Below are 14,657 nucleotides of genomic sequence, written 5' to 3'. Positions count from 1 at the left end.
ATTTTTACTTACAGAAAGTCTTAACATTCCTAATCTTGTTTTTAGATTTGCCTTAATTGAAGTAAATCTTATTCCTAGTTTGCCTTAATTGTAGTTAATTCAGCTGTTGTGTTGTTAGACTAGACTGAAGGAAAGGTGACCTAGTTTGGGAATCTGGAGGTGGAGTCAGTGAGTCAGTGAGGTGTCAATTGGTGGCCAGAAGCTGAACACAAAGGTATTTGCAGCTGCAGAGAAACAAAAAGACAAAATAAGTGTTCAGGAGTTTAATTATAATGTTCAGACTGTACAATGCACTAGTTAGAGCTCATCTGGATACTGTGGACAGTTCTGGGCTCCACACTTCAAGAAAGATATCGCTGCTCTAGAGGCAGTTCAGAGGAGAGCAACCAGACTTATTCCAGGTCTGAAGGGAATGTCCTACTGAGAGACTGAGGAGCTGAACCTTTTCACCCTGGAACAGAGGAGACTACTGGGGACTTGATCCAAGTCTTCAAAATCATGAAAGGCATCGACCACATCAAACCAGAGGAGCTTTTCCAGATCAGCAGGGACACACGCACCCGGGGACACAAATGGAAATTGGGCTTCAAGGCATTCAAGACAGAAAACAGGAGACACTTCTTCACACAGAGAGGCGTCACAATCTGAACAAACTCCCCAGCGATGTGGCTGAACCTGAACATTTGGGAACATTTAAAAATAGACTGGATAGGATCCTTGGATCACTCAGTTATTAATTGACACCAAACAAGCACGATGGGGTGAATGGCCTCCTCGTTTGTAAACTTTCTTATGTTCTTATTTGAGTTGTAAATACCAAAATGTAATATGTACGTTTTAAAAATACTTTTGGAGGAGTACGATATCAGAAAAACAACAACCACCACCTTAATGACGGAATTTTCAGAAATGATTTCCATTTAACCATATGTAAACTATTGACAATGGAGCTTTGATGTAGATTTAACTGAGGAAAATGTATGTAGTTCATATCCAAAGTTCATATCCGAACACTCCTAGCAACTGTACAAGTCAAATCCAAATAAATGTTAAGCTCACAAAGAGAACTGTCTTCCCTTTCATGACAAGCTAAATTAAGAACTCTTTTAAATGCTTTATGTGATATCAAACAGTGTCTTAATGTTTTAGCTTTTTATTAATCTCTGAGGTATCATTTAAAAAGAGCAACTATAATAAAGCAGAATAAGACATATCTTATGTTTCAATGAAAATGGACTGTAAGTTATTAGAAAAGAAAAAAATTAAAAATGTAACAACCTAAAATACATTTTTTTCCTTTATGAAGCATTGTAAACATTAAATCTCTCATTGAACCATTGACAACAGGGCGGTAGAGAGTTCACACACTATTCAATGTGCCCGTCTTGGAACTCGCCTGGTACTTTAAACCTGTTAAAAAAACCACTTTGATATAGTAGGTCTCTAATGAATTCTGTCATTGGTTTTAATAGATTGCATCGACACAGGATGAGCACACGTCTCTTCTCTAAACTGAACGCATTGGGGACCTATCATTCCTTAAGAAGAGATGTATTATACAATAAAGGGGAAAGAAGGCAGGACGTGGTGCACAGTAAAAGCATTTGCATAACCTTGATCTTGCCCCCACACATCTCCCCAAAGAGGAATACAGAGATGATGTTAAGCGAACATAAGAGCCCTCTCTCTTCATCCCCAGGTCATAACAGGGGGACCGTCGTAAGTTTATTAGCTTTGTTCTGTTCTCCTGCCGCTCCCAGCATCGCTCTCCTGGTGCTGAGACTGCTGAGCATACTAATCTCTCTTCACTGTGGGCTGATAGATATATATATATATCTCCATACAGTGTCTACAGAAAGTCTACACACCCTATTTCTCAGCCTGGAATTAAAATGCGTTAAAAAAAAAGATATTTTTAATGTATCTACAGCACAATTTTAAAGTGAATTTTGTAAAAAAATAAAAACAAATCATTGATATTAAGTAGATGTTTGAGCACTGACTGAGTCAATAAAAAAGCTATAAAGATTCCAGTTTGATTACAGGGTGGTAGTCTAAAGTGTGCACACCCGTCTGTTTGCACGCTTAACTCGGTTCACTTAGCTACAATCTTTACAGTTGTCTCTATGTTGGTATTCAACAAACTTTGAACTTCTATCAGTAATAAGAATGTGTTTAATTAACAACATTTATTAAAATAAACAGGTTACTGAGTCACATTGTTTCAAATAAAGGACTGTGATCACTATATATGTTGTGTATTACCCTGGCAGACAGTAGTGCTTGCTTTTCTGGGTTTAATGGGTTTTTGTTTGTTTCAACCTTTCCTCTCGTCCCCTTCACTGGGTCTGTAGTGGCTGCTCAGTCGACTGCTCTGCCTGCATCGCTGTGTGTGGAGGTTTGGCCCCCGGAGGACCCAGGGCCACTGCTGAACTCATCTGCTCCTCCTAAATGCACTTACCCTGGGCTACAGCTACTCTAAAGCAGACTGGGAATACCGTGCACATTACTGGCATCACAGGAAACCACTCCTTCAAAATAAGTGAACAGGCAAAAATTCCCAGAGAATAAAGCAATTTCTGAGGTTATAGATCAGGTATATAAAAAACAGCCTTGCTTGTCAGAGAAAGGTTGTTTCTCCCCAATTGTATACCTTTTTCTTATTTGTCAAAATAAAAAAAAAATATCAAATTCACACCCCGGTTCTCGGAAATTGAAATGGTGTTTCTATTATTGTAGGGCAGGGGATTGCTTTTAAAAAGGCTTGGATGAAACCTATTACATTTATATCCTGAGAATCTGGTATCATAACATGGAAACTGGCTCAATCTGCTGTCGGATTGCGTTGGGCTTTTGGGTGCTGGTGTCTGCGTGGCTCTGTAAACCGTATCACAGCAGGGTTAATGGGTTTGAGGTATTCAGTGTCCCGCTCACAAAGTCGGTAGTGTTAAAAAGAGCAGCAGCGTCCCCGGTGTCACGCACCAAGAAGTTAGCCTCCGGATATATAATCTCTTCCACTGTCACGTAGGTCCCGGCTAAAAAGCCTATAAATCCTACCAGCGCTATTGAAATATCCTTGAAGACCATCCAGAGGCTGAGTTTCTTGTCGCTGAATGTAATAAGTTCCACCAAGGGGGGGAAAATGAGAGCCAAGGCGCTACTGCTCACCGCTCCCACGAACGAAATTACCAGATCAAGGCGTGGAATAAGGACCGCTGTGGCACCTAGAAAAGGAAGGAAGAGAAAGAGAGCGTCAATTCAACAAGCTGGTTGCTGGGGTGTAAATCATTTTGTGAATGACAGGAGAGCTTTCTCTCTTTCTTTTACAATGGGTCTGTGCTGATTCAGAAGCCAACTCTGTCCACTACAACAGTGGTGGGTTACCATAGTACTACACTCAAACAGACCCTGTTCATACACTATTTCATACAATCAATTACTGTCCAAACTAGAGGTAGACAAGCTGTGATAACTACATACCCGTGGGATGCAGAGCTCTATGTTGTGCAGACATATACGTGTATGATTGCATAGGCATAGGGGACATACCCCCCCAATATTGACGGTGTCCCCTCCAGCTCTTAAACTAAACCTATGGCCCACTTTTTACACATTAATTACATGTTAACAAATGCATAATTACACTGTTCTTGTGAGTAACTACAATGTAGTTACTGAGTACCTACTATATTAATACACTGTAATTAGGGAGACCTATTTTAAAATGGAAAATGAGATATATTGGCTGCACTGGACTGAAACTGAAGGTTTCTTCTGTAACACAGATACCACAACTTCACAATTAAGAGTTTTAATGCCTGGTAATGCATGAATTTCTCTAGTATTGGGATATTTTTCCTCATGAGTCTTCAGCTACACTTCAGAAAACAATACACAGTGAGGATTACATTTAAACAGGGTACAGTGAAGGTACTGATAATACTCGTAGGACCCAACAGAAATCAATTGACCAATAAAATTACATAGACTTATTTAGCAGGATGAGCTGCAATAAATATAAAGCTGGCTATAACTATGCAATGTATGAATAATAACTGAGTTTTCTAGGTTTCTGGGTTTAATACAAAGGTGAATGCATTGTAAGTTGAAGATATAGCATGAAGAACTGTAATCAAATAAGAATAGTTTAAAAAGACCATTTGCAATTGCCCAGAAACAATATCTTATTTATTGTCCTAGCTCCAAAATGGTACAAAATAACACTCTTAACAAAAAGTTATGAAAGTGTAAATGCCTAATGAAATGTAGGTATCTTAATGAAATAAAACATTTTATATGTATGTAACTATAATTATGATCAAACGTCTCCCTCAATCACAGCAATATATATATAGTACATATATTAATCATTTGACTGTAATTACAACAGAAAATGCCTCTACGCCTAAATACTACTATCTTTTGTTTGACATATTGCAATTATCCGTGTGACACTACTTTAAACATACAATAGTCATATGAGTGGGGGGGGACCTTTCACTAAACTTGAACCGAATAAGAAACACAGCAGTAATGAAGTGCTTTAATACTTTAAAGGAGAAAAAAACATATTTTGCAGTCCTGATAACTCCTTTCTTTCATTAATTATGTGCTGACCTTGAAATGCGTCAGTTTTAAATTATCCAGAAATCCTTTGTGTTTTTTTAAATTTTGTATTACCGATCCACTCTTATCAATGTTTGCCGCTCATGTCATGGTTTAAGAATAGTTTTAGTAATTTACACAAAAAACAGCAGTTTTTGTTTGATTGGCAGGAGTGAAAAATTATGTACAGATTTCCTCAGTATTTGAGGCTGCCAGCAAATATCATTAGAAAACACCCAAGATATGCAGGTATTAATATCAAATTACTTTTAAAAACGATTTCATGTGCTTCAATAATAAAGGTAGAAAGTTACAAATATCCCATTTAGGATAATATTTTTTATTTATTTGAAGGTAATAGCTTCCTGATGAAACTCAAAGTAACAAATGGCTGAATGTGAGAAACAGAACTCTGCACAGAAAGTGAATAATGTCTAGAAACGTGAGAAATCAACAGATCCTTTGAAATGTAAAGCTTATTAATTTTGTTTTCCCAAGCCACGGAAAAAATAGTGTAGTTATGATCCTGAAACTAATCCTTCTTAGATTTGAAGTAAATTACCGTACCGGATGTTTAACAGATAGCACTGTGCTGTGACAGGTGTTTGGGACCATAGGATTAGTGTACTACTGGGAAGTCATGAAACCCAAATACAGTACAAGAGGAACTATTTGCTTTTTCAGTTGGTTAAGATCCAGTTATAAATCATAAATGAGGGAAAAAAATAATAATAATGCACATCCATGCACAAGATTTCTCCTGGGACCAACAATGTTTTCAGAATAATTTAATTATACTTGTTCATGCCTTTCTGGGAGAATGCTAGAGAATGCTAAAGTACTTTTTTTTTTTTTTTTTACAGCAGACTGATTCAAAATCCTCTGTAATTTATACTTTTGTGCATGATGCCTTATTACAAGTAAAACATATCTATCAGATCGATCATTTACTTTGGATTCCCTGTAAAATAATAATAATAATAATAATAATAATAATAATATATATATATATATATATATATATATATATATATATATATATATATATATATATATATATATACGTAATATACTTCACAGTAAATAAGCATAGGTCTCACAGAATATGTGTAGCACAGAATATGTGGAGGTTTTATTTATTTATTTATTTATTTATTTATTTATTTAAATCATGTGTAGCTTAATTGTGCATACATCCAGCAGGAACATAGTAAATACTCAATATAGGACAATTAAAAAAAATCCTTTAAAGTTTGTTTTTGTATTTCTTTACAAATGTTGTCTATAATTTAAATAATTAAGATATCCTGTAAAACAAATGCATCCAATAAACTGATTGCCTCAAATGCAGCCATGTACTCAAACTTAGAGACTACTACACTGTACAGAATTATATTTTATTTGTAAGATTTTTTTTCTATTATTGACAAACTGTGTTGATCACTGAGAATCTCATTCCTACTGAGAAGAACAGAATAATCTATAAAATAAAAATATTCTCTCTTCCACATAGATTTTTTATTTACACACACCACTCTAACATGCTGCCTGATGCTGCTACCAGTTTTCTTTATACAAAGTATGTTCTTCATCTTTCTTGGAAACAGCAATTCTGAGGTAAAAAAAAACAAAACTACAAGAACTGCAAAGTGTTTGTGAGTAACATTTATGAGCCTTACTGGTTGTTTTATGCACAAGCACCCCAGGTTTTTATTTTTTATTTTTCTTCACAGCATGATCTTCACTCGCACATTTATGGGCTGCTTGGGATTTGACCTTGAATAACTTTCTAAAATTAATAGTTTTAGAACTCCTTTGAATTATTTGCTCTTGGATATTTCATTTGATTTCTGGTGTCAATACAGAAGTTAATCTGAATGTCTTGTAAATGACTCTTTTTGGCACACACTATTAAACTGTACTGCCAGAATGAATACATTATAAACATCGTTCTAGTTGCAAGAAAGCTGATCAAACCAAAACATTTGAATGAAGTATAGTAGATTTAATTAGAATTCTATTTGTATTATTTATTCAGATATAAGAACACATTTTACAGTAGTTTTAGATGTCTGGCCTGTTTACATCAAAGGTTAAGAAAAACCCTGTTCAGTTACATGTCATTCAATAATTATAAAGTTATAAGTATAAGGAAACAGTAGAAGATCTCAAATGCTCTATACACTCGCCTCTTTCGGAGCATTGTTATCTCCCTTAGACATATTAGGTGTCTAAAATATGAAGGCCTCTTGTCCATATTTGAAAATAATATATTTTTCATCTCATCACTTACGAGTTATTGCGTGCCACATTTTGACAGACAAGGAGAACCTGCTATATATATAAAAAAATCCATTATTCTGAAGAGTAATTGCCTTGCCACTTCAAGAAAAGTTGAACAACGAAACTGAGATAGTCATACATTTCTGAAGCAAAGCAGGTGTAAAAAAAATATAAAAAAATAAAATAAAACAGAAATCCCCAAAAAAGAAATGCATATAGGTCTATGTGTACTGTGTAGTGCATACAGAGCTTTAATAAAACCATTAGGGAAATGCTAGACTGTAGCCAAAAAAACGAAAAAGATGTCCAAATGATGCAATATGAAAGTGGTAGGGAGGGAGAGTGGTATTTCATTTTTATATGCCAATAAAAGAGTTCTTACATAAAACTGTCAACCTCCAGAGACTTGAAACAGTGTGGTACACCTTCTTCAGGTGCAGAAGGCAAATAAATCAATGGTATTAAAAGACAACACTAGGAAACCTTGGATATTAATTAATGTGAACACAAAAACATGTGTTTCAGTCATGAATGGTGGTTAGCAGAAAACCAGAAACACAGTAGCTCCCAGAATAAGTACTGTTGGGATTCACATGAGAGGCATTTAGTCAAACTTGATTTATTCTAGTGATTCAATAACTCAACAACAATAACAAGGTCCTTATATATGGAATGTGCTATCTGTTTATCTGAGACCCTACCTATGTAAAACACGCTGCACTGTTTCTACTGTATCTTCTTGTATACATGGCACAATGGCATACCTAATTCACGTTCACCTCTGCTGTTCCTATAAAGAGACTCTCTAATGTGGTATTGATTAAATTAGCTGGTCCAGTTCAGTCAACCATGATAGCTATGAGTGCCCAGGGAGAGTTCTCTGCATGTAAAGAGCATCATATTGTGTTACAAGAAAACAGCCCTCCTGACACAGCCCTGGGTTTCCTGTGGATAGGCACTGCCCATCTAAACCCAGTGAGAGTCATGACAAGTTCCTCTGCCCACCATCCACGACTTCATTGATTTGTTCACCCTCCCTCAGTCTTGTAGACCAAACTACACAGCAAACAATGAAGGCATTGCATTTCATGAACACCTTTGGTCTGTGCAATCAGCTTGTCTCACCTACGACTGCTCTCTATTCATGGAGACATAGTTCGAGCTAATTTATAATGAGATCAAAACCTTTGCTGGTCGCTAGTGCAAAGCAGGATAACAGGATCAGGCTTGAAGGCAACTTAGCAATATCCGTGAATTGGAATTAGAGGGTCACCGAATTTCCTTGTGGAAAGTAAAAAAAAAAAAAAAAGCTGTGGGATCCTTGCTTCATTATTGCTGTTTTAAGTACAATATAGCACAATATTTAGTTTCATTGGTTTTGCAAAATAAATGGGTTTGGTTTTCATCGATTGCCTTCCTATGTTTTAACTTGTTAGGTGATATCATAGTATACCATTAATTAGGATTATAAACATGTATTATACCTCAATTGCATAACTAGTTTGTTATATTTCTGCCTTCATTTGTTTAACTGTAATGTCAGTCATTTTGCCAAACAATAACACATTGCTTTGTAATCAGTTAAGACATGTCACAGATGGGTGAACAACTTTAATTAATGTATTTATTTTAATGCTGGGAAGGAATTAAAATAAATACATTATTGGTGATTGTCGGTGCTTCAAAATAATCACACAATCTGTTTGCTTTCTGCTTCTCCAGAGTTAATGTTGGAATGGGCATAACCAGTTTTGTAAGGGTTCCATGACGAGATTGATTTTATATATCTTCTCTTGGCACTTGGCGGTTTGATGGATAAGGTACTTATTACACATGCTGATTTGTGTTTTACAGATACTTCAGCATTTAATGTGGATCATACTTTATTAATCAATAACTCGGATACCTCTAATTTGCAGATTTCCACCATGAATTGCTTTTGTTCCTATTGCACTGCTCTCACACATTTATCTGTTACCAAAACTTGCCCCCAGAAAGGTCTCTATTTGTAGAATGTTCCCTTGGGGTCTACTGGAAGACTTATCTTATTCTCTTCTCTTTTAAGTGGTGTGTTACAAGCTGCCTTTCTGCACAGGTGATTTTATTATCTGTGACACACACTACGCACTTTGGTAATAGACTGCAACTACTGGATATATGATATGCTAATGTTAATATTAACTCTTTCCCTCTGGCAGTTTCTTCAAAGCGCAACATGCTTCTCACAGTATATACAGCAAAAACTTTATGCAATTATGACCTTCAGTATTTCTATCCCCTTCATTTACATTCCAGAGGATATTTCAGGAAGAAAAGGTACGTAGGAAGGGTTTTTTGTTGTTGTATTATTGCGGTTATCATACTTGAGAAGTATAAAAATACAGGCAGACAAATACAATTTCCATTGTGTTACGGTTTGAGCTGCAGGCTTGGTAAGAAGATGGATACTTGAATCTCGTTACTTCATTTTGAGTAAATCTAATCAAAACTAAATTGAAGCTATGAAATGGGAGACTTCCATGGAGTACAACTTTTTCATCTAACCCCTCCCACCCCATCACACTCCACCCCCAACCCAACCTCACCCACTTATCACAACCAGATATAAATAACCAGCACCTTAGATAAGACATTGAGTATCACTGAGGCACTTTTAAGCCAACGTTTGAATAGTTTCTATATCTGATATGGGAACTGTGTCAAAGACAAAACTGCCTTGAAGGCAGTATTAGAAAAACAGATTTTCAATTAATATGTGTTCACAGTTCCATGGCTCTTAATATACATTTATATTATAAAAAACAAAACAACAACAACATTGATTTATGCTAATTGTAAATACCTTCATGTCTTACACTGCTAATCAGACATTTGGCATCATTTGAAAATCTGGAAAACAAAAACTAAAAACATTATATATATATATATATATATATATATATATATATATATATATATATATATATATATATATATATATATTTTTTTTTAATTAGGCTGGATGAGGCAGCCTTGTTTAATAAGAAACTGCAAAATTGTTTAAACAGGTTTCCTCAAAGGTTTTAATTCTGAAACTTCCTCAGAGCTTGGTCTCACACATGCCAAATGTAATTACTTTTTGACTGCCACTGAGAAGTGAGCATTAAGATGTCTATACAAAACAAATGTTAATCAAATTACTTTTGCCTCGAGATGCATTTCAACATTAAGCCTGCAGGAATACAAAACTCTAAAGCAAACATGATAGCACACTCATAACTATTAGATGAGCATAAAATACTGCAGGATTGTGTGGCTAATCCTAATATTACTCAGTGGCTGCATTAATCAGAATTTCAAGGCTTTCTAGTAAAAAGTGGAAACACAGCAGAGGTCTTCATAAGAACAGGGACAGAATAGAATTGACACATCAAAGCATAAATAATAAGAAATGTCCAGTACGTCATAATAAGCACACACTTTTCAATAAGCTAACAATAATAAGACCTATCTTGCTCATGTGTTTGCTATGTTCTGCTCATGTAATTCAGTTGCTATCCTCTAGATGTCCTTGCAGCCAACACAATTATATTAATCAAATTCACAATTAAGAAATCAACACATTACTCTTTGATTAATAAAAAATAAAAATGAATTATGATGAGTATAAACAGTAATTGAATAAACTGATACATTAAAAGAAACATCAAGAGACCTAAACATGGAATCAAAGACATCAGAATCAAAAAGCATGTCAATCAGCAAATGCACACAACAATATCTAGCTGGTGTTCTGTACACTAATAGGTATAATTGAAGTTGAACTTGCAATTATCTTTGAACCACACCCAAAAGTCAACAATAAAACAACATTTATCATCCGAAATCAAACAGGTGAAAATGATGAACATCAACGTGATTTTTAATTGTGCTAATATTATCCATGACAAAAAATTGATAATCCCAAATTGTGTGCATTTCTGAACAAACGTAATTAATGTGGGAGCAATTCTTACAGCAGTACAACTGAAAAGGGAATATATACCCCAATTTGCACAAGATTAAAATTGTACAACTGGTAAAGACAAGTCTACAGGTGCAAAATATCAGTATGTTGTGCACATTCTGTTGTTTTTCAAGGACTGTTGAATACCTCCGAATTGAAAGTTATATTAGCTGATTATATTATATTATATTTATATTAGTTAATTACTCATCAGTGACACAGAGCATTGTGAAATGTTTAAACTCATTTGAAGTTAATTTTAATAATGTGACTGGATTTGTCTCTGATAATGGCAGTTACATGATCAAGGCATACAATGACATTCTTCAAGGTTTACTGCCAAACTCAGTACATTTGACTTATAATGCCCACATAACAGCCCATATCTGGGCAATAATTTTCCGAAAGCAGACAAGCAGATTGCAACCGTTAAAAATGTTTAAACATTTCCCAAGCAGACAAGTATATTATAAAGCAATCTATCAAGAAGGGTGGCTGTACATCACCCAAGTATTACACAATGGAGCACGGTCTTCTGCTGCTGAATATCATTCTAAATACAATTACTTAGACGCAGGCTTTGTGGGAAAGGAAATGCACATTTCATCAAACACTGAAGTAAAGGACCTCTAGGAATTGCCTGAAGACGTGCAAAGTTTAAAATCTCAACTCTCCCTTATTGGCACACATGGCAAGGGATTGGTGGATCTGAGTCAGTGGGTTGAAAGCCATGAAGTGAGAGTCCATCAAACATATAATAAAGTTACCACATTAATCAATATATACTGAGCAATGGCACAAAAGACACACAGCACAGATGCTGCAATAAACATAATGTGTAAGAAAATCTTCCATGACAGGAAGTCAGAAATGCACAAATACCGACCAGATGCAAAGAAAAAGGCAGCAGAAATTTCAATGAATTTCAATGAATATTTTTTAACACGAAAGACTAGAACATTTTTGTCAGTTGATACCAATTCTGTATCTTTCAGCCTTCAACTGATGCTGAAAGAACAAGGTCAATCTCTGAAAGAAGGCAGGGTTAACCACCCTGATGATGCTTACATTTAATAGAAAAATGTAATGCATGGGACATTTTCTTTCATGAATCTATACATTACACTTAATGTGCTGCTTGCGAACAACTCTGCATTATTATATCATGAAATTAATGTTGAAATTCATATACATATACATATATATATATATATATATATATATATATATATATATATATATATATATATATATATATATATATATATATATATGTTACAGCATTAATGTGATAAATTCACTATTTTATATAAATTATTCTGGGAATCAAAGCTGTTTTAAATACTCTTTATTGTCAAATTATGTGTTCCTAGTAGTAAACTGAAACATTTAAATAATGTATCTAATAAATAATATAGAATAAGATGTATGAGTAATGAAGGGATGCAAGACCAAATTAGTCTGTAGCTGCTGCCGCTTAATCAACATGTCAATTAATGGAAAGACTAATCAGATGATTAAAACAATCTGGAGATTATAACTCAGTAAGTGGTTTAATTAACAGACTACATGACCACCTTGCGCTGGGAGGAATGAAGTGCAACTTAAGAAAGCAGGTCGAGTACAACGCAGGCCCTAGTATTACTAGAGAGCCCTAGCATCTCATCTATACATGTTGTGAAGTATCCCACAGTGTTTGCTTGTAAATGTAAATGTGTTAATTGATTTATTGACGAAATACAAGTGCCCAGCACTTGAATGAGAGGCTGCTCTCACAATTACAGACTCAATTGTTGCCTGGCAGCAAGTTTGGATCTGCTGTTCTATATTTCCATTGGTAGTCTATACATGTCCTTCTCACCACTTTCTTTTCCTTTCATTTTTTTTTTTTTTCTCTCCTACAAATCAAAAAACCATACTGCCAGGATTGAAGAGTGTCTGAACTCCTGTTAGTTTGATATGCAGCATGACACTGGGAACTGGGGCTGGAGTTTTTAATGAGCCTTTAAAAGTGCTCAGAAAGGGCTATTCAGTGGGTTCACGTACTGGAGAGGACGCCTTATCAGCTTCATTCCAGTCTGGAAGAGCAGATTGAGAATGCGTCGTCCTGCCCACTGCAATTAATCAGGCGTTTTACACGTTAAGCCGACACTTTCCTCACGTCTCCCAACATCACAGCCTCTGATACCGACTTTTGTTTATTTACCTTCATAGAATACGTATCCCAAATCCAAACACAAGAAAGTGTACATAATTAACCATTTTGCAGTTGCATAAAAGCAAAAGCAGAATACAAAGTGGTGCTCAGTATTGTGCCCACACCGTTGCCACAGAAAGTAACAAGCTCGAATGAGTGTAATATAAATCAAACCAGACAAGTGTAAAGCCCAATAGATGTTATAAAGCAGGTGGTTGTTTGTACTGCTGTTCGTACTGCGGTGTAGTTTCCCTTGATGAAGGTGATTATGGTGTAACCAGGCCACGGACACGTACCGGCACAGTACAGTTATATAACAGTTAACTTTCTTTCTATTGGTCAAGGGCTTATTCTTCATCAAAACATCAGAATTATCTTTAAGCAGGTACAAAGATACATACAGACCCCTGGCGTATTAAAATAAGCACCCCTAAAATCATGACACTGTGAACAAACTGGATGGTAACACTTGTAGCTTGGTGTCTCTCTCTCTCTCAACATCTCTCAACAGAATTGTATTGATAAATGTGATAACAGGGGTGGCAATAAACATGTTTTTTCTTAAATAATTAGACATTTAAATGATTTTTTTCTCATAAATAAGTCATCACAAGGACAGATTAATCTTCCCTTTATCTTTTATTAGAGGTATTTATGAATAGACTACATATTCTGTAATCCTTAATTAATCACTCTACTTACAACGCCATCAAAGAAAAAGAAGGAAAAAAGGTGTTACACAACATGATCACATCACACTTTATATTCTCGTAATGTGTCGAGCCCTTTGTCTGTTCAACTGTTATGTGTTCATACGTTTCAGACACACAAAAAAGGATTGGCTGTATACAAGTGGAAAGATGTGCAATGCACTTTTCAGTTACATTTTCAGGTGGGCTATTTGTGATGTAATTACTTATTTTTATATATTTATTTATTTATTATTTGAAAACCTAGCAGAGTCAAGCGGAAGGAAGGCATTCAAGAGGAGGTTAGAAGGGGCAAGGTTAACAATGTGATCAAAGCACAGAAGAAAACTGATGTCAGACATAGCAACTGAATGCAAAGGACATGTCCTTCTTACAAACAAACAATGTTCTGCAGCCAATGCAACAGTTCGTCCCACATCCACAGGTAGGAATTGTAATTCAGAATATAGTTCAAACCTTCTAGAAATAAATCATATAAATACCAGTGTTGAAAACTCGGTTGTGTCTGCATGTATTGGGAAGACTGCACTAAATTAACAAATTCATTTGAATCTTAATTTTCTGCTAGACAGAGTATATCACAGAAAAAATAAATACAGCATTACACTAGAATACATAAAGTCTCCATAACACAAATGTCCCCAATTATAATTGCTTATAATGCACCAGTAAACATAATGTGCAAGAACACTAGTCTATTGAGTACAAAAATACAGAAAATTACAGTATATTCGAGCTGATGTAAAAATACTCCCAATTTAATATCCATCCCTGGTAGACATTCTATTTTAATAGTCCTGTTTATAGTGTATAATTAATATTGTATCACTGCTGCTGAGTCCTTAACAGGAGACTAAGGCACATAAGTGGTTTAATT

The 14,657-nt window shown here is 35.2% G+C and overlaps 1 protein-coding gene across 1 annotated transcript in view; it reads right to left on the bottom strand.

Annotated features, from left to right (window-relative positions):
• Nucleotides 1–248: 248 nt before the first annotated feature.
• slc36a4 (solute carrier family 36 member 4) overlaps nt 249–14,657 on the bottom strand; it is a 148,007-nt gene continuing 133,598 nt past the window's right edge. The window contains exon 12 of the mRNA XM_066699264.1: nt 249–3,224. Within this exon, the coding sequence (XP_066555361.1) occupies nt 2,890–3,224 (335 nt within the window). The 3' untranslated portion in view covers nt 249–2,889. The remainder of the gene's footprint in view (nt 3,225–14,657) is intronic.

The sequence above is a fragment of the Amia ocellicauda genome, chromosome 3, assembly GCF_036373705.1.
Source record: "Amia ocellicauda isolate fAmiCal2 chromosome 3, fAmiCal2.hap1, whole genome shotgun sequence".
NCBI lineage: Eukaryota > Metazoa > Chordata > Actinopteri > Amiiformes > Amiidae > Amia > Amia ocellicauda.
Note: the sequence above shows the minus strand (reverse complement) of the source record. Positions and strands in the feature narration are given on the sequence as shown.